Here is a 21,102-nt window from a genome sequence, read left to right on the forward strand (position 1 = left end):
ATAGTTACATAACAGTGCTCTGTTTTTTCTGGTCTTACATCTTACAGATGTAAATATTAAGTGAGATTTTTTCGCTCTTTGTTCCATAACTGAAAATATGTTTCATGGTTAACCATTTATGGACTTTTAAAAATAATTTTAATGTCAGAACAAACAGTAAAACTTGATTAAAAGATGAGAAGCTATGAGCACCTCAGTGACCTCAGACATTATGAACAACATTTATCCAACTATTTGTTTATTGTTTGGAAAATGTGTGCATGGAGTGTTCACTTTTTGTCCAAATTCTTTTGCCACTGGACTCTGTCTAAAGACTGGGAACCTTACAGTTCAAAGAATAAATTCTGCATGCTGATTGGGGTAAGTTTCAAGCACTTTGGCACTTTGATCCACTTTGTCTTCAATGGTTTGAAGCAGGGGGTCCTTTATGAAAATAAACCATATTCCTGATTTTCAAAATCCATTTCATACTTATATGAGGCCAAGTTGAAAGAAACATATGTCAGTAATATTGGATTCCCACTCATAATTGGATTTGATGAATAATTTTCAACATATTTTCAATGGCCACAATTTTTTTGCTGGTCGTCACAAAGACAGACACTGTTGATCTTAAGAAAACCGAAGAAGAGACAAATGTTTTTAATGTTTTCATTCGTCCATCACAGCCTACGTAGTTGAGCATGAATCCACATACAGGCCATTAACATACTTCTATGTGTTTTGAAGCATTTCCAAAAACAGCTGTATATTGAAGTGTTTAGCAAGTGTTACAGAATGTGATTATTTACTGCAGCAGAACAGAGTATGTATCACTGACAAGCTAAATGACTGATGCCAGTCCATAGAACTGGAAACCTGATACTAAAACTTGCCTCCCTCAGGATTTGTTAAAACAACTTGGTAGTTTTTGCAACATCAGTTAGCATGACAATGGGCTAAATTAAGAAGAAGTGGCATGTTAGCATTGTCGCTGTAAAAGTATTGGTGACGTAACATTAGCATTAACATGGAATTGACTAATAATTTATAAGATTTTAAGAAGACTATAGAAATTGCAGCTCAGTCAGTGGATAAAAGTTTATTTTTTATTCAAGTCATAGTCTAGCAAGTCTAGTACCCTACATAAATGTGTGGTGAAAAGTGATCTAAGAAAGCCCTTTTCTACAGAGTGTCCATTTTTCACACGCCATTGGTGCTAATGTTGGCAACATATTTGATCAGATTGTGTAGGTCACAGCAACAGCAAACAGCAACACCAACTGCATTCAGCCACTCGACACCTGATCCTACTGTATGCCACGTACTGGTCATCTGGATTTTGGTGCTGGCAGACAGAATGGAAAGAAGGACAGAGAGAAAAGATGGGAGGAGGGTAAATAAGAGCTAGATACTTTGAGGCTTTCATTATATTAGAAAATGGCAAGTATGCTGTACAAGTCAGATGTACTGTAAATGGGAAGAACAGATGAGTCCAGTTTCAAATGATGAACTTTGGCAAACGGAGGGGTGCAGAAACTTCCTTTGACTGAAGCTAAAAACATCTCATCTGCTTGCAGAGCTTGCTACCATTTAAATCCCTTTTGACTGTCACACTTTATTCTTTATGGCCACAGATCCATAACAAGTCAAGCATGTAGCCTCTTCACATTGCCCAAACTCAAAATACACCCTCATGTCACTCATGTTTGGAGTTTCTTGCAGTGTTTCTTGACACCATCTTTTTCCAAAAGAAGAAAGCCACCATCTGGAGCTGCCATCGACTCCAAACCTTTGACCTGACATACAACACTTAGCTCAGGAACAAACTGTGGCCTTCCACTCTCCATACGTGTGATCTGTTCTTACCACTAATACTGCATGTGGATCACTCCTCATGGTAATTTAAGGGGAAACATATCATACCTAGTGTACCAGGACTGCTTATCCCACTGCTGGAAGAGAACATGTAACACAGTGAATGCTTGCGGAATCTTTTGCATGAACTTTGTTGGGATGGAGTTATAACCAACGGTACATTTGCTTGAGTTTTTTTAAACATAATCAGTGGTGGAAGGACATTTTCCTTTTGAATGCTGCAACGCAGAAGATTAAGTGTCAAATAATACAGGTCAAGAGGTTTATTTAACAGCTACAGCCTGTCACTGCTTGGCAATAAACATCTGTAAACCACAAAATCAGTGATGAGCTAATTGTATAAAATGTGTTTCATTCAATGATTTCCCTGACAGTACTGGCATCAATACATATTTGTCCATCCTGTCACTAGCCACACCAGTACAATTAATCCCTCACAAGAGACACCCAGCATGCCTTTGGACTGCAGGAGGGATCCGCTCAGCCAGAGAAAACCCACACTCTCCAGATGGAAAGGCTCCAGCAGGTTCTTTCTTGCTGTGGCAGTGACATTGCTGACCACTGCATAACTATGATGTCAGAATTCAGTTCAATTCAATTAAACTCTGGAACAATTGACTCTGTGGGTCAACTTACAGTCTCAGGTAGAATAGCAAAGTTGTTGTAAGATTGTATCTAAGTATAGATAATCTAAGAAACTCATATTAAATTCAAGTATAACAGCAGTGTTACTATAATAGCGCAAGTATGCTATGTTATGTGTATACAGAATATATATATGGCTCAGGGGTTGTAAAAATATTCAAGTGGCAGTTCAACTATTCTGTGAACATAGTTTAAGCACCACACAAGAACACAGTGAAGCAGATGGATAATGTGGCAGTACAGGGCCAAGGCCAATCGTTCTATAATCCAGTTATAAATAAATCAAGCACATTACAGCAAAATGATCACTGTAAACAAACAAAGAAAAGAAAAAAATGGTAAATATTTTCACCCTTCTGTAACATCAACAATTCAAATAGTTTTTCACATATGTTTGTGCAAGTAGAGAGAGCTGATGATTGCCGGAGATGATATTGTTCCATGGGGAGGAACGCTAATAGGTTTGTTTGTGAGGATGCTGCACCTGCTGTTTGTTGATGGATTGATCTGCTCGGTGGGTGCTCCTGTGTGTCTTTCGCCTCAGCTCTTTCTGGACAATACCTTTTTTCAAGCACATGCACAAATGCAAATGTATCTTTTCTTTTATTGGTTTTTTTTCACGGAAACTCTGCCTCCGTGCCTCTATCCTTCTGAAGATGACAAAAAAAGGAGGCTGTTTGTACGTGCAGCAGTGTTAGGTTATATGTGGGTTGTTGAGTGTGGAAAACCCTCAATGAGTGTATTTTTAGCAGGCCATTGTTGAGCCCACTGAAACCTTTGTAATTGGATCTGGTCTCTCTCTCTGAGAGTGTCTGGTGATAAATGAGCTGGCTTACGTCATTGCTCATGCTATCCCTGGGATAACTCTATGCTCCACATCACTGTCTTAAGCTCTTATTGCCAGCAGGATTAAATTTATAAGTGAATGGTGAGCCGGCTGAATTATCATTCAAAGTGCATGAGAGGAAGGGATGGTGGAAATCAGTTTGCTCTGAGTCGTTCTGTCCTTGGGTATCAACTTCACAGGGCGGACACTCATAAAGGTTAAAGACTGATGTAAAAGCTTACATCTAAAACCCTGAAACTTATTCATATCCTGTTTTTTAATTCAAACACAGATGTTAAAAAACAATTTACCGTTAATCATTTTGATTTTAATGGTTGAAATGAATAATCACATCTTCTCTTAATCTTCTACACTTCTTTACACTACACTTGACATATTCTTTTGAGTTTTTGGGGGACTATCCGTTGTAGTTTTGAATCCAAAATGTTTTTCCATTCCTGTTTGATGTACTGTTGGATGTCAGCTGCTCAACAGTTCAGGGCCTCCTTTGCTGTATTTTTAGTGTGCCAAATGTTTTCAGTGGGTGACAGGTCTGGACTGCTGGCCTGTTTAGCACCTTGACTCTTTTAAAGAGTCATGTTGTTGTGAAATGTGGCTTGACATCGTCTTGCTGAATTAAGCAAGGCCTCCCTGACCAACATATCATCTGGATGGTGACCTGTGTCGTTCCAAAACCTGAATATATCATTCAACATTAATGGTGCGTAAGAGTTAGGAAAGTTACTCATGTCATGTACACTAATGCCCCCCGAATACCTTCACATATGCTGGCTTTTGAACTGTGGGGTGATAACGACCTGGATTGTTCCTTTGCATTTCTACCTACTGGACAAAATGTCTATTAAATCCAAATTCACTTAAAACTTTGTGTTCGACAGACCAGTTTTTCACTTTCACATTTCAGAGGAGTTCTGGCCAGGCCTTGCAGTATCGGTCTGGAGTATTGACACCGCCCTGAGTGAAAATGAAAGAAAGACAGGTGGGTCCAACTTCTGACTGGTATTGTCTGTAGAGTTTAAACTCCCATCCATTTTCTATACCTGCTTAATCCATTGGTCGGGTCACGGGGGGGCTGGAGCCTGTCTCGGCAGTCAGTTTAAACTTAAATTTTTGAATGTAGCAACAAACCATAGTTACCAAGTTGTTTTCATGTCAGACTGACACAAAACTTGCCAGACACAAGCGCTAACGTTCTTCACAAGGTTTGTTCTTATGGTAAAGATCACATAACAAGACTGCACAAGGAAGCTGGATGAACACTGAGTATAAGTAGAGGGATGACAGGTGCACACGTGAGGGTAATTACGAGGACACAGGTGCAGACAATGATGACACGAACAGAGGAATCCTGGGAATTGTAGTGTCAGAACCGGTGATCAGTATGCTGGCGACATTGAACGTGGAAGTGGAGGAGGAGCAGGCCTGACATTTCAGAAATTCTTCTGAACCCATAGAGATATTTCCATTAAAGAATCTTATCAAGACTAAATCCCCAAATTGTCTGCATTCTATACTCTTTTTACATTTCAAAACATTGAATTGTTTTCCTACACAGACTGCTGAATCCCATATCATTGTTACTTCTAAAGATTCAACCAAAATAATATTGTTACTGTTTTTTTGTCCAAGTTTTCTGTAAAAGACACGAGTCTACTTATACATACACATATGAATATATATATACATATATAGATATATTGTTTTACAGCTATGCATAATTTTTCCAATCTTTCATTGCCCTTTATCTGATGTAATTTTAGATATGTTGAAGCCATCAGATAAAACAATTTGCATTGATTTTTCAAATACAAGGACACTTTGTAATTGTTTTCAGTTGTGAGATCTGAAATGCAATCTTATGTTAATATGTCATATAATCCTTAAACAATATTGATAAACTTGAGTGCCGATTCAGTCATTTACATAAAAAAACTGTCTGACGGTTTAACTTTTCAAATGGTTTTATTTAATATTTTTAGTATCTTCATAGGCAGAGAAATGCAAATGTTTCAATAAAAAGTTTCTACAAAGGCTGTCTTAAACAAATCCTTTGGTTCGAACAAATTTTGCATGGCTTATCTCTAAAGAATCTTTTTCTTGCATTCCTGCATATAAACCATTCAACGTACATTTTTCTCAGCTATCCTGAGTTCGCCTCACTTATTTGTACTGTGCTTTTTTATGTAGAATGTTGAGTAAGATTTGAATCTAGTAGAGGAGCGCAGTTGACAGCATGTGTGTGTGTGTCACTATTTTGGAAACTTCTCTCTGCTCAGCTGGAGAACATGAGAATGTTACAATTATAAAACAAGATTGACAGGATGGATAGTGTTGCAGTGGCAGATGACAGACCCTGGCTGCCTGCCTGGAAGTTATTCACAGCAATCCCCCACCCCCCAACACACACACACACACATGCACACACACACACACAGACACACACACTTCAGAGAGTCCCAACTCAGGGATCAAGTTGTGGTAGAGACGGGGGTCTGGTGGAGAAGGAGTGGTGTGTATGCATGAGTTTGTGAGGAAGCGGGGGTTCAAGGTCAAAGCAAACGCATAGTGCAAACCAGCAAACACACTCACATAGGTAGGTGATATAAGGTACAAAAACATAAATAACTGCATCAATCAACAAGTCCCACGCTGACTGCTGAAGCTACAGTTCATGAAACATCTTTAGCTTTTATCGGTTTCAAGATTATTGACAACATTTTATGGACAGCTTTGAAAGCTTGCAAGACATTAAGCGTTTCAGAAGTGATAAAACATCACACGTGGTACTAGAAACATGAGCAGCTGTTAAGGATAGGAGTGAATATACAAACTTTCACACAGTGTAAAAGACAAAGTCTGATGCTTCTTCACTTCTCAGTGCCCACTGTCTGAGTCACCTTATTTTGGCACAAAAACTGCAGTGGGTGTACACTTTCTTTGTCAGCTTCTTGACACTTTCTAATAATCTAACACCATTAACGACCTGACTTAAATGGTTGCTTAGAAATTAAACCAGCGATGTGTTCACTTCATCTGAATGCAACAGAGCAGTTTAACAAGCTGGAAATTTCACTTACTTTGCTCTCTTGCTGTTAGATGAGAAGTTCAACAACACACACACGCCTGAGGCCACTGCCAGTTAGCTCAGCTTAACATTAACACTGAAACAAGGAAACACAACTGGCTCCATTCAAATGTCAGAAAATGTTTCTATTTTCTTTTTTTTTTCTTTAACTTGTGACTTTAAAGGGGTGGTTTACATGAGTATTGAACTTGACTTTTCTCAGCTACTACTCCTTTGATATGATAATTAGGTCACATAAAAGGTGCAATCCAAACTCTGGAGCTTTGACTTTTTCAATCGCCAGTCGGACAGTATGATGGATGGACAGCACAACAGCATGACATAAACATCACAACACCAAAACACGCAAGGACAAAAATAAGGAAATAGCTGTAACTGATCCTCTTGTAGATGAGGTGACATGACAAAGACTTGACTTCCTTAGTTACAGAGATGAAGACTGTCAGGCCCACACACAGTTACATAACCAGTCTGAGGTAGCTGGCACCCCACTAAAATCACAAGGTGCTGGCTGTGAACCATATTGTCAGGTGTTGACACAAAGGGCAAAATCGGCGGCTCCTCCTTCATGGATAGATGGCATAGAAGGTAGTCTGCTGCTCCTACGACTGCTGCCTTAATGTTGGACTATTTATAAATCCATATCAGCCACACTCAACACATGACTGAACACCCGGAGGGCTTCTCTTACAATAAATGCTCTCTGGAGATACATAAACCCGACTGAACATTTTTACAAAGAGCTCTCTTTGCAGATGTGCCAGCTTAACACACCAGTCCCTCACTGGTTAATCAATGTAAGAAATGTGATTAAACACTGATCATTGGATTAACTTTATCAGTTGGGCCAGAGACCTGGCTCCACATTGACTGTGCTCTGAGTGAGGTGCTCAAGTTACTTTCTTTTAACAAATGAACAGGATTTGGGGGTTGCCCCCCCCCAAAAAAAGAACTATCATTCAGCCTACTGTTTTGACATTGTGGTCCTAAACTTTCAACTTGTAAAAACTGTTTTTAGATGAAGCTGGTGTGTGTTTACAGTGAAGATGTCCTGATAAACCTGGATGATACTGTACACCACGGGCTCGGCTCAAACGTCCCTGTAAGAAAATCAAGTCAAGCCTTGTTCAATGGAAGCTGGTGTCATTCAGTGCTGTTGGCCAACATGAGGTGTTCATGTGTAAAGCAACGCAAATATAACAAAGCCAACAAACGCGTCTCACAGTTCTTATTACTAATTGCCAACTACAACAATTAACATTCGGGATGCTAAAGTTTTTGACAAAACGAAGGGGAAAGATTAGGTTCAAGAACCAGGAGGAGGATGCATCCCACAGCTGAAACTTTTTTTGTGTTCTAAAAAACTTCTTACCAGCTTGACTCCCGGCAATATTGACGTCTATAAAATAAAATACAGTTCACATGTAATATAACTGGAGAATAAACTATCAAATGAAAATATGTTAAAACATTTTTTTCTGTGGACTGGTGACCTGTCCAGGGTGAACCAGTTCCAGCCCCCTCCCCAGCGACCAGACCGACGGATTAAGCAGGTATAGAAAATAGATGGATGGATGGATTTTTTTCTGTATCTGGTGGTACTCTCTTATTGTTGTAGTTTTGAAAAAAGCTGAACCTTTTATCTTGAAGGCAGCCTTGTTAACAGGAAGTGACATTTTGGCAGGTTTACAGGTTCATTGACGCAGGTGAGCTTTTTTTTTTTTAAGTGTCGCGTGTATAGTGACGTCATGGAGGTAAAAGTACGGATTTTTTTCCTCTAATCCGATTTTGGGTGGTGACACTTCCTGCTGGGAATAATCAATCTCTGTTTGTGTAAGTAAACTTGAATTTTACTGAATCACAAATTCACGACGCGTCACATCATTAATTACTGGCATTAAAAAATGGGCAGAAATCGCAATGAATTTTAGTTCCGCATACTTTGGAGAAACTGAGCATATGACAGCGTTACATTAGCACATCCACAGCAAATTACACAATCGTCAGGGCAGAAGTTAGTTCTGTTGAGTGTTCTGGTTATTATGTCCCTAAATGTGTTTATAAACAATAAAAAGGAAGCAACGAGTTGGAGTCCCTACAGTAAAAGACAAAAACAACTATGTGAAAGAAGAGAGATCTGATATTTTCTCTCTGATACTAGAATAAATGTGTACACTTTGCTGCTTTGAGAAGAGTTTAGTAGTTTGAGCAGTTGTGCTGCAAACGTGTTAATTTTACTCAATGTGGCACACAGAGGGTTGTTTGCACTGATGATAAACCCCGACCCACATTTTTCTGTTCAGACAATGACAACTTTCCAAAATTAAACCTCTTAAAGTCACAATTAAAGTTTAGGAGTGCTGCTGTGATTGCCTTAAAACAGTCAAAGCAGCTCTGAAAAAGGACTGTAATGCCGTCAGGGCACTATCACAACACATTCCTGAGGGATTTTTCATGACACTGGGAAACTTCTTTTTTCCATGACAGTGATGTTGCTCAGCAAGTTGTATGAGGCCTCCTTTTCTGAGCCAACCAAACAGTCAAGCAAGACTGAGGCTGTGCTTCGTTCTTTACAGTACAGAGTCGAAACAAACCTACTGTTGTGCAGAGTGTAAGTCTTATTGATTGATGGTGCAGTTCCTTTTTTATACTCAGGAGGTTTCAGTTCTCTCTTTTTGAGAGTTACTTCCTTACGACTAGCAGTTCCTAATACAGAGTGTGCTTTTGAACTAGATGAGTATAATCTTCAATAGTCAAAAAGAGAAAAATAAAGATGCTTTGACTCTGATTGTTTGGGCCTCATACGAAGACTGGATGTAAGAATCGCAGAGAATCACAGCTAAGTGAATGTAAATGGGTTTTGGATCTGGATTTAAGCTCTGAGACAGCTGTTATTCCTCTGCAACAACAGGACGCCCGATCAAGACTGAGGTCCGGCAGCAGAAATTTCAAACTGCAGCTTTTGGAAGAACGAACAAGGACTAAAATTCCTGCTGAGAGAGGTAATTATGGTGGTACTGATATGCAAGATCCAGGAGGTTTGAAGCAGGAATTCTATTAACTTCATACACTTCTAAAGGACCAGAAAAAGGAAAGTAAGGTGTTTATTCATTGATCCTTAGCTGTTTATGTGCTGAGTGCTAAAAGGCCAGAGCGTGCTTGTAGCTTATCGCATCAATGCACCTTCAGTCTTTCCCTTACACCTCCATATTTTCTGTCCAAATCTTGATTGTTTAAAAATAGAAACAAGAATGAGGATGTTGGGTGGGCGGCAACCATTTCTTATGTACCTGGAAAATGTTGCTTTCTATTTTAGTACATGCTCTGACGCTGAAAAAGCACACAACACGGGTCACCCTGCAGTGGCTGATTCATATGATTCATAAGACTTGGATTCTCCCACTCTTTTAAATGGAAAAAAAAAAAAATCCTCCAGCAGCTAGTTTAAAAGCCGCCCAGCTCTGGATCATATCCTTTAGTCATCAGATGAAAACCCGAACAGTAGCAAAATTAACAACGCCCCGTTCTTCTGTTTGCTTCTTCACTTAATTTTCTTCATTTCAAGAATCCTGTGCTCTCATTGCACCAGCATCTGGGATAGTATGCATTATAGCATATGACATGGGTGATGTGAACATCTGTGGGGATTATTTTATGCTGTATGATATATATACAGGACCACATTTAATTAAAAAAAAAGAATAGTGTGTGTTGTTGCTCATTTTTGTTACCCACAATAGCTGCATGTGCTTTAGCTTCAAATAAATGTGCTCTGTGATATTTACTGGCAGCAGCTCCCTGAACTGGTTGGATGGAGGAAGCATACAGTGAGCTGTACCAGCAGTTTCTTCGCCTGAGGTCACTTTGCCTGAGACAGGCAGCTCTGCTGCACCAACTCACAACAGCCCTGCAGAAACAACAAGGTCTGCATTTGAATGCTTACGAACAGTGTGTCTATCATTATACTTTAATCCCTTACTGGTCCGACATCACGTAGAGTTGTATCTGTTCTTGGAATACTGTGAGGCTTCATAAGTGTGACTGATTTAAGGCCTGCTGGCGGGATGTGGGAACTTTAAGGGGTTAAACACATGAATAATTATTTGTTTGCAGGTGCCACCATTCCTAATGGAGAAGTGAGTGATATGATTTCCATCCCGGTCCAGTGCACCCATGAAATCCCCGTGTGTCTGTATGAAAAGCCTCGTCCTCTAACAGCTGCAGCAGTGTGTGGTGTTGATCACCCCTCTAGAAATGTGGGGACTCCTACTGGGCTTTCTGAAGATCTGTTAAAGCTAAGCATTGACATGCCTTATCAGAGAAAGCTGGATGTAAATGCAGAGAAAAGAAATCCATTCATGTTGACTGTGGACTCCTCAAGGTGTCACGGAGCCTCTTCCAGAAAATCCAAAACTCCAGGGCAAAATCATCCCGGCGAAGACAGGGCTCTAGAGACATCAAGGGTGAGTGTGTTCACAGGACAATAGCAATTCTGTCTCTGCTCTGCACAATTTCTTTTCAAACTTCCTCCTCTCCTCTGTGTTTTTTTTCAGATGCCTGTGAGTGACTGCTCCCTTCTGGCCGGTGGCCTCCTCAGCCAGTCGGGTGGAGCACTGATGTCGGACGTGGTGCTACAGTCTCATGTGTGTGAGTTCTGCCAGGCGGTTTTTCCTGGAGACACAGCCACAGGAGGAGAGTTCCTTCGGCATCTCTACACCCATGTCACTTAGGCTGAAAACATGAGATCTTTATTGTGATGGTTGGGATATTTTTAAAACGTTATTTTCCAGTATGAAAGTCTGAGCCTAATTGTTGTCACTGGACCATGAAAACAATAGTCCTCCCCGGTGTTTACTTTCTGCAGCAAATTAATTTAGTTTTATTGATGTGTATTTGTGTAATGCATGATGTAAGATACAGAATAATCAACTGTTTCTTATATGAAATAACTGGGTATCTTTCGATGTTGTGTCATCTTCTCTCTGAACAGTGCTGGTAAAAACAGGGTGAAATGGGTTCGACCATCACAAATCAGTGAATATTACACACATTAAAGTAACTCTACATACTTTTTTATCTTGGTTTTAGACGGAAATTCTAGAAAAGTCAAGAGACTCAAGTAAGCTGTATTTCTTATTAAGCATGACACTCAGATCCTGGCATTTCTTATATGGTCTCCTTTAAGAAAATGATCTATAAAGTGTGCCAATGACTACAGTATTTCTATGTAGTAATATGTTTTGCTTGCTCTGGAGAATTCTAAAAACTTGTTTGGATGATCCAAATCTTGAGATAGTCAAAAGGAGACAATGTGACTTCCAGCTGTCATCATCTATAACAGTCCATCTGCTCCTTGCCGTCAGATCAGATGTCTGCTGCTTGACTCTGTTACTGAGGGAAGAACGAGCGCTAAGAATAGACTCAAAGATTTAACTCCCTAATTAGTGGTGTTGACAGCTGACTGATGATGGCAGCTCCTTTATCTGTTGCCACATTGACTGTCACTCTCATGATCGCAGCAAAAAACACCAATTTGGGTGTAATTGCTCTTGTCTAATCCAGATCAAAAAGGCATTTTTAACACAAGCATCAACACATGACCAGCGAAGCACATAAATACTGCAGAGGTTTCTACTAATACTGAACGTGTTGGAAGCTCTACACTTTGAAATGAACTGATCATTTTGACATAATCATGGTTATTGATAAACAGTCAGAGCATGATATTTTCTAACAATTCACCATCTGGAGAAAATTAATGTTTGACCAAATTTCCTTGCAAGGCCTGTCAAAATTGAACAAGACCTGCGACACATGAATAGCAATGTTATAACCTTTTTGACACTTTCTAATGTTACCTTTGTGATTACTACTATTACTCACACAGCTAATGTGATTAAATAAACCAAGGATCATTAACTGTTCTGAAATAGCAAGGCTAATTTTGTCTGAATTGTCCAAGGTCTGGTTTGTGTGTCTTCATGCTCTCTGGTGTCTGTGTGGATGAGCGCTGATGACATCACCGGCACTGGTGAGTCACGGCAGGCTCGAGGCTCGACGCCTGAAGCGTCAGTGCAGAAAACAAGACTATAGCAGAGGTGTTGCTGGCTGTGTGACGCAGCTCCTGCAGCCTCTACCACGCATCAGAGCTGCCAAGAAAGAAATTACTCCTTGTGGAAAACAATGCAAGATGGGTTTAAATCAGTAAAATAACATTTATTAAGATGTAACAAAATAAATAATCTGTTTTGCAACATAATAAACTCAGGAGGTCAGTAATGTTCAAGAGACAGGCAAGTGTAACTAATGCACAGCAAGCTACCTCACTGACAAACTTTGTGATTTGTTTAAAAAAATCATAACATTTCTGTCAACATCAACTGACTGAATACGTTTAAAACTTCCTCACGGGGACAACACTTGAAGGGGCTGCTGTATCAAAAATGAAGCACCAAGTTTCTGTGAACTTCTGCGTGTGCTTTCCTAAAGCTTAAAAAGAGAAAGTAGTCACTCCGCAGTAGCCTACATCTCGACTGTTTTAAAAAGTGGAATGACGCAAAGATAACCTTGTTAATCTAAGACTACGGAAATATCACACCATCATATTCTACGTTTTCAGTACGCCTGAAGAAAAAAAAAAAGTCCAGTGAAAAGTCTAAAGCGGTGAACGCGTTTCTGAAAATGTCTCATTTAAAAAAAAAAAAAATGTTGTAGTTTTGAATGAAGCTCTTTAAAAGACTATACAATAGTGCCTTTGGTGTACAACATTAAAATCTAGATGGGAGGGAAGTTAAAGTCAACAAACATCCTCTGGCTTGATGGCCTTCGAGTAAGTCACTGGTCTTCAAGCAACTCAGATTAGAAAATGAGTACATTTTCACAAAATTAAGGGTAGCAAAATGCCTCAAATAAGAAGCCTGAAATAGTGCTAATAAAACAACACCGTATCAGCGATTTGTGCAGCAGAAAGATGGGCGCAGGGGGGTGGTCTGTTCTGATCTGATGGGTGATGCAGCAAAGAACGTGTGACCCTGATGATGGTCTTTATGCACATGCTCTCAGACATCGTCAACACATGCTAAATATGCTTCTTTTTTTTTTTTTACAACTACTACATAAGTATCAATCAAATCAGAGTTAATCTGACCACACTGGCCTCTGTCAAAAACAGAACATCCATTTGTTTCCTGAGGGTGAGGAGCTTCAGAGTATTATGCTGTAACTTGCTGAAAGAGATAACTCTACTAAAAAAAAAACACGTTTCCTCTACACAATTACAGTGTCGGAGGAACTTCAGTCTCCAAAGTTGCAGTGCCCCCTGCTGTGCTGAGGCAGCTTCATCAGAGGCAGGAGGAACCTCCAACACACAGCAACGCTCACAGTAAAATAATTCAGTTAAACTCAATCGGACATGTCGGCCATACGATCAAAAACAAACAAAAGAAGTGTCTCTCCTATCCTTTGGATATAAAAACTAAATATTTGGAACTTAATTAACAATTGAAGGGTTTATAAATTACGGCAGGCTTACAATATCCGCTGCTGGTAAATTCTCGATTTTACTGTATTAATTCTGTAGTCAATAAAGAGTTCTCTCTCCATCAGCACTTGTGACATGTATAGAAGACTCAGGCAGAGTTCACAGGTGGCCTGACCACAAATTCCCTGATAACCGCAGAAGGTTTCATTTCCCCCGGTGGTTGGGGATGGTGGCTGGATCTTTGGTGACACAAGGGCTACTGCTCCTGCACGCTGTTATCGAGCTCTGCCGCTCCACTTTACTGTCATGCTCTGTGGAGAGATGTACATTTCAAGATGAGAATTGATACGAAAACAAACTTTGGAGTCTGCAAAAGAAATACGGACAAGATAACCAACGAATAGCATGTAAAGAGCACTGAAGTTTCTGTAACGCCTTAAAATCTACTATGTTTGATTCTGTGAAAGCAAAAATGAAGAGTATACAGTTTTACAGTGAGTCATACTAAGGTAGAGGATAAATACCAGCTCAGAAAAACAATAATTAAGATGAAACTAGCATTTTAGCTTGGGGAATTCAGCAGGAAACTCTCCCACATGGTGGGAAATCATCATAATTTAGAAGACCCAAGCTGGTGAAATACAGAATCTCCAGTACTGAGGGTTAAATGTATTTTTTGGCAAGGCAGAAAATAAATCTAACAAATGTTGATGCTCACAGGTTTTTTGCGTGGCAACAAGTTGTACCGATGTGTGTCATTGGACAGCAAACTATGAAAAATAACATTTTACAAAAGTATCTTCATGTGTGAGGCCTAAAAAAAGTTAAAGTTTTTTTTAATATATTTTTTCAAGTGCTAGTTTATTGGCTATAGATTGTTTATTTACACTTTATTATCAACATATATGAACGATGCTTCATTTCAGTAACACAGAATATGTATTCGGTCTATAGTCAAACATAGTAAAAAATACATTTACTGCTATCATTCGTGATCTTTGATATGACTTTAAAAAGTGACAACGGAAGATAAGTTGCAGCCGAACATAGTGACGTTAAAAGGAAGTGGGAGAATGTTCAAATTAATGAGAGAGAGAGAGAGACACAGAAGGAAACTTGGATGAGTGAGAGATAAGGAAACAAACGTATGACAAAGTGAGGGAGATCGACGCCAGAGATGAAACATATGTCATTTTTTGTTATTTCCGCAGTCCTTTTGGTAGAGGGAGAAGATGTATAAAAAACACTGTGCCATTTCCCTGCCCACAGGTTTTATTTCTGTTCACTGTCGCTTGGTGAGTCAATGCAACGCCCCTCCAATTACCTCCCACTCCATCGCCCCCACGCCCCATCCATCCCGCCCTTCAGCCCACGCACCTAACACACTCTGACGTCAGTCCCTGGGAGGGAGGGGTGGTGGTAGTGGTGGTGGTGGGGAGGGGGGGTCCGATTCTGTCGCCCACAGAGTACTTCCTATCCCCCCCTCCCCTCCCTTCCCGCCCCCTCATGTCTTTGCTGGCTTCCTCCACCTTCGTTTCATCTCTTCGGCTGGCTATCGCAGCCCAGAACGACTAACTTGCCCAGATCAGTTACTTTTTTCTTTCTTGTTGCTGTTTGTGAGAAGCTGTGATGCATAAGAAAAGTAACAGGGTATTAAAGAAGTGCTATAACAGTGTAACACCCCCCCCCCTCTCGCTCTCTCTCTCTCTCACTCTTCCTCACCGCCTCCCTCTGTTTCCCCTTCTAACTTCTATCCTCTCTAATTTACAGTCTGGTGAAGTTCAGCTGCACATGGTGGGAGGCGTCACCTCAGAGAGATTGTGACTCACGAGGGTTCAAACTGTAGAGCTATAAAATATTCATTGTTAGGAGAGGTTAGGGAGTCTCTGTCTGTCATTTTCAATTCAACCTCAGCATCATCTTAACTTTTTAATAGTCTATCCACCTACACCTTCAAGCAATGGTTTGACATATTGGGAGCAACATTTATTTGCTGCCTATTAGATGAAAATGATTGATACCGCACTCAACTTTTTCCAGTTAAATGTGAGTAAATATGATGTCATAGACCTGAGGGGAACTGCTTGTTTTCCCAGTCTCTGAGTTCTAATGAACTTGTTTGAACTTGTGTCATTTTAATTCAATGTAATAAAGCGAATAAGCATAATGGCCTAAATAAACGATCAATTTAACAAGCACAGAAACATCACGAAATACGTCTTCATTGTGAGTCCATCATTAAGCACATACTACACATAATTATTCGAAAAGTCACCTGTAGAGTGAGTTCCTTCTGACCCCAGATTGAGCTTTCCGGCCCGATCATGTGACACCATCCGAGCCAATCGCAGCCCTTCGTCCATTAGAGTTTGCTGTATAAGATGGCGACTCCAGCTGGCAGGGTTGGAGGAGTCAGTGTTGGGACGGGGGGATGGAGATTGGTTGCACTGTGAGCTGGTGTCTAAGAGAAGTAACAGATCCGAGTTTAAGCCAAGTTCCTACAGAAACAGGCAGCGCTAATGTTTGGTGTAGAGAACCGCGATCTGAAAGCAGAGATACTGCTCAGTGAAAATAAGCTTTCTATTGCCTTTATACTATTCTCAATCATTTTCCAAAAACAAAATCACTCTGAAAGCGTTACCATGTGATACACTGTCGAAGCTCTCTGCAGACACACTGTCGTCATCTGCTCTCTGAGTCGAGCTCTCGGTTCCTTCGACTCCAAGGAGTGATGACACACTCTCAGGCACCATCACCTAAAACACACCATACAAGCTCAACGATGAGCCACTTCAAATGAGGTGACCTGAGCTTTTCCCAGCAGCAGCTGTGAAGACTCACCTCATGTCTCGCTCTTTTCTGCAACAGGCTGCTGTTCTCATCTGCATTCGACCTGCAAGAGGACAAAACCGAGGGTGAAAGTCTGAAACATCATTTTGAGGTGAGGTGACACTAAATCTTTGGAAAAAGCCGCTAGCCTCAAGATCTCAAATCAAGAAAACATAGTGGCACAAAAGAGAAGTCACACGGACTAAAACTTTTACTAAACTTTACCCGGAATATATTTTCAGCTTTTTTTGTATTTAACATTTAAACCATGTATCCATCAAAATGCTTGTGAGTTCATTAAGTTGATGTTAAAGTAAGAACATGAGAGAAGAGTTTTGAATTTCTATAAAGAAATGGAAAGCAAAGTTAACCCCTGCGGTCCATCAAATCAAGGAAGGAGAGCAACCGAAAGGTTTCTCCTTCTGGACTCAACATTTCTGGCATAATCCCTGCACAATCTTACCACAACGTATTTATGAGATAGTTGGACCTTATTCTTAAAATGAAAACAAGAAAATCCTGTTTTCCTCAAGGTGGTTTTCATACTCTGACATACTAATGTGATAATGAGGAAATTTGGAATAAGAATAGCAAACAAATATTTGTTATAAAGTGTCTCAAACAGGAGCGAACGTGTCTGATACTATAACCACTAAAAAAAACATTTATGGGACATTTACTTTCATGAAATACAATAAAAATTTTGTGCATAGTAACCACCATGTGCATTTGTTTTTTAATTTTTATGTGTTTCCATGTGGCTCCAGCATTAATACATACAACCGAAACTACAAAGGTAATGGGTTCACTTATCAACTGATGACAGATGACTCACACAAACCACCTGGCATATGCTAAATACAATCTAAAAATGACTTAATTCACATTTATTTCACGAGGGTCTTCAAGTGACGCCTTAAACGTGTATCTAATTGAATTTGAAACTCAACCTGCTTGCCCCTAACTGTGCTGAAGGTTTCTCAGCGGTGTTGGTCATGCACTGCTGCCCAACAGAGCCCTCTTGTCTACAGCCAACACCTTTACCTTGCATGCTTTAGTGTGGAGGTGTAGGCACATTTTCTGGCCACCTGCCGAGCCAGAGAGAAGAGCTCCACCCGTCTCAGCAAAAGAGCATTGTCGCGCATGCAAAACTGGGCTGCAGCTTCATTGATGATCAGCTGGGGTGAGAAAAAACAGAATGAAAGAAAGCTAGAGAAAATGAAAACGGCATTCAGGTTTAAAACAATTTACATCTGGTTTATAGTCCCCTTAACAACGGGTCGTTGTAGATATGTAGCATGATGGGATAAATTCTAAAACTTCGTCTCAGCTCTTGTCTTTGATGCTTTTACCTCATGATGTGTGAGCTGCTTGCCTTCCCTCCTCTTGGAGTCAAAGCGTCCATAAATGAGGCTGTATTTTCGGATCTCCTCTTCCTTGTTTGCATCTTGGGAACCCATCCTGAAAATGTGACCCACAGTTTTTGCCATCTTCTTGTTCATCCTCAGCAGAGTCTTCACTTCTGCTGTATCTGACCTGGGCAGGGTCCTAAAGAGCCGGTCCACGCTCTCGATCACCGCCCTCGCTGTCTCTGCGTCCAGCTGTCCTCCGGGCCAGGCTGACAGCGACATTGGGACAAAGGATGCAGAAGGGATTGGAGATGTGGATGGACCTGGTGGACATGCTGATAGGAGAGGTGGGCTGGGCGGCTCCTCTTCTATTCCAGATGCAGAAGCCAGAGTGCCGTTCCCATCAGGCTCCGGGCTGAGCCAGTGTGGATCCATGGGCGACAGTTTTTCCCTGTAGTGTGTGTCTGGTGGCTGCGGAGAGGCCTGGGAGCAGGGGCTTCTTGGACTCCCACTGTGCATTGGAGTAAGACATAACCGATCCTCTCTTTCACAGGGGGACCCTGGCTGCCCATTACTCACAGTCTTTCTGGGCCCCCCAGGTGACCCGCTTGTCCCCGTCCCATCAACTTTGAACAGGGGGATGCCACCAAGAGGAACGTTAGCGACAGGCTGGCTGAAAAGGGCAGGGTTCGCCGCCCAGTCTCGGAGAGCCTTCTGCAGCCTACGCACATGCAGTGGCTTGGTGGCCATGCCAACTAGTGCCATGATTTCCAGAAACTCCTCCTCCGCAGCCTCACAGAGCTGCTGCACGTCGTCACCACCCTGCTGGATAAAGGTTTCATAATAGGCCAGCAGGTTGGCCCTCTGCAGCACCCGATACAGTTGCAACTCCCCAAGTGTGCGTGGCAGAGACATGGCACACCGCACTGGAAAGTTTAGGCAGGAGAAAGGAAACACATGAACCTGCAGGTGGAAAAATCCTGTGCAGGTTAATTATTTTGATAAAGGCTTTGCTGTCTACTCCACATCTACAACATTTGTTTTATAATACTTTTCTCTTGGCGAAGAGTCCAATGAAAACAGCTGAATATTCCCTAAGTAGTTTATGCATACTTAGGAGAACAATAGACAAACATAATGTCAACACATTTTTTCATGTTAGCTCCTACATGAACAAATACACGAGTATACAAGCTAGTCTTACCTTTTTCAGGTCAGTTAGAGAGTTGCAGATGTGTAGAGAAGAAATTGGTTATTTAGCAAACGATCCTGCAGTGTCTCGGCTCGGTTCTGCCGGGGTGAGGCTGACAAGGAAATACAATTTGATTTGATCACTCACACGGCAGCGACCGATACAGTCAGGCAGCAACTGGATCACAGACTACACTCAAAATACGTAAAACCAACGACTGGAGGCAGCTACTCCTCAGCCAGATGTTAAAGGAGGACATCCTGCTCGCAGTGATTATCCTCTTCGTTTCTCTTACCTCTTGCCGTCAGCTTCCACGGCGCGGACTGCCGTAGTAAATCCCCTTTGCGTATCGTTCCTCGTCTGAAATCACTGGCAGAAGTCCTCCTCCGGCGCAGCGTATTGGTTGGTGGCTGTCTTTTTGCTGTCTGTGTGGGTTGGAGAATGACGGGGGCGGACTGCAGCACGCCATCTGACCGAAAAAGAGCCTTCCTCTCCCGGTAGAGAGGCGGCTTTCAAATTGGAAGTGTGGGTGGTGGCGGTGGGGGCTTAAAATGAACCCTTTACGTCTTCAAGATTAAGCCTTCGTGCTGAAGCTTTGGGGGATTCCCAGAGTTTAACCCTCTAAAAGACCCCCCAAACAAGTAATCAGCATACAAAAGGCTATGTGGATTTTAGAGAGTAATAAGATAAGCAAAACAACAATAAACTAATGGAGCTGATAAGGATTTTTGCTTAAGTGCTATTTACCCCTTTCATACTGTAGGGGTAGTTAATTGTTCCATGAGTAGCCTACAGGTAAAACTCCAGCTTTTTTAAATAATAAAAAAAAACAAATTAGGCTATGGTCAAACGGGTAATCATATGTTGCTCCCATTGCAGAATGACTACATGTTTATTTTTTGGTGTGCACGTATTATTATTTTTTTACTTTAGGTTAATGTGTGATTTTAAGTTGCTCATTCCAGGTTCACAGTTTCAAACACAATAAACACTTGAATATGATACATTAAATCCTAAAACTTGCAATTCCATGCACTCACAAGATAATATAACACATATACAACACAATCTATTGTGTGCCATCACACTACAGGGCCTAAAGTACATGCACAAACAAGTAAGATGTACAACAAAAAAAAATGGAGTCAAAGAAAACAAAACACAAAAGACAAGTTTCAAGTAACAGATGCTCTAGGGTTGAAAAAACGATTAAGGGCATCAACAATATTTCAAGGTTGGTTTGTGACAGACCTGGGGAGTAACTGATTACATGTTATCTGTTTTGTAATCAAATGATTACATTTAGACTTAGACCTTTTCAAAATACATCTTAAAATTTGGCAGCAAAATACACTGTAACACACTTGCAGGCATTTTTAGAAAGTCATGTTTTTGTAGGGATGATTTGATTTCACCAATTCTAAATGTGCATGTCAAGATGGGTTTCACCTCTCAGGCTGGCAGTTTGTTACTGGTGTCATAACTCAAGGACACTGAGGTGTTTCTTTTCAATCACCATTTATAATGGAGTATTTTGATGCTTTTTATTATGCAGATTTTGACGTAAACTAGCCTATTTTACAGCAACCAGCAATGTATGTTGTAAACTACACATATACTGTGCACTGCAGTGTGTGCCAGTAGAGTGTATTGTAAGGATGCTCAATGTTCAAATTGTATTATCTTAACAATAACATTATTTTAAAGAAGAAAGAATATATGCATGCTCCACATTTGAGTTTGTATTAATATTTTGATTTTCTATGTACTGGTGTTCAGATTCAGATTAGTATTCAAATTGGAATTAATTTTACGTGA

The 21,102-nt window shown here is 40.7% G+C and overlaps 2 protein-coding genes across 4 annotated transcripts; one reads left to right on the forward strand and one right to left on the reverse strand.

Moving 5' to 3' along the window:
- The first annotated feature begins 8,178 nt into the window (after nucleotides 1-8,178).
- On the forward strand, nucleotides 8,179-11,387 carry LOC140303600 (uncharacterized). 2 transcript variants are annotated; one of them, XM_072382416.1, is made up of 5 exons: nucleotides 8,179-8,265; nucleotides 9,346-9,436; nucleotides 10,226-10,357; nucleotides 10,548-10,897; nucleotides 10,988-11,387. In XM_072382416.1, the coding sequence occupies exons 3-5, from the start codon at nucleotides 10,246-10,248 to the stop codon at nucleotides 11,162-11,164; spliced, it is 639 nt and encodes a 212-aa protein (XP_072238517.1). In that variant the 5' UTR covers nucleotides 8,179-8,265; nucleotides 9,346-9,436; nucleotides 10,226-10,245; the 3' UTR covers nucleotides 11,165-11,387. The 2 variants fall into 2 exon arrangements, with proteins under 2 accessions (XP_072238517.1, XP_072238518.1); XM_072382417.1 differs by having other exon boundaries at nucleotides 10,229-10,357.
- A 1,242-nt stretch (nucleotides 11,388-12,629) lies between these two features.
- On the reverse strand, nucleotides 12,630-19,905 carry nab2 (NGFI-A binding protein 2 (EGR1 binding protein 2)). Of its 2 annotated transcripts, none has more exons than XM_072382414.1 (8): nucleotides 19,580-19,905; nucleotides 19,297-19,396; nucleotides 18,096-19,055; nucleotides 17,788-17,921; nucleotides 16,756-16,807; nucleotides 16,556-16,670; nucleotides 16,190-16,375; nucleotides 12,630-14,225 (listed from the first exon to the last, which is right to left on the reverse strand). In XM_072382414.1, the coding sequence occupies exons 3-8, from the start codon at nucleotides 19,005-19,007 to the stop codon at nucleotides 14,119-14,121; spliced, it is 1,506 nt and encodes a 501-aa protein (XP_072238515.1). In that variant the 5' UTR covers nucleotides 19,008-19,055; nucleotides 19,297-19,396; nucleotides 19,580-19,905; the 3' UTR covers nucleotides 12,630-14,118. The 2 variants fall into 2 exon arrangements, with proteins under 2 accessions (XP_072238515.1, XP_072238516.1); XM_072382415.1 differs by having other exon boundaries at nucleotides 18,096-19,072.
- Between the last annotated feature and the right edge of the window lie 1,197 nt (nucleotides 19,906-21,102).

This window comes from Leuresthes tenuis, unplaced genomic scaffold, assembly GCF_036924035.1.
Source record: "Leuresthes tenuis unplaced genomic scaffold, fLeuTen1.0.hap1 SCAF_3, whole genome shotgun sequence".
Lineage (NCBI taxonomy): Eukaryota > Metazoa > Chordata > Actinopteri > Atheriniformes > Atherinopsidae > Leuresthes > Leuresthes tenuis.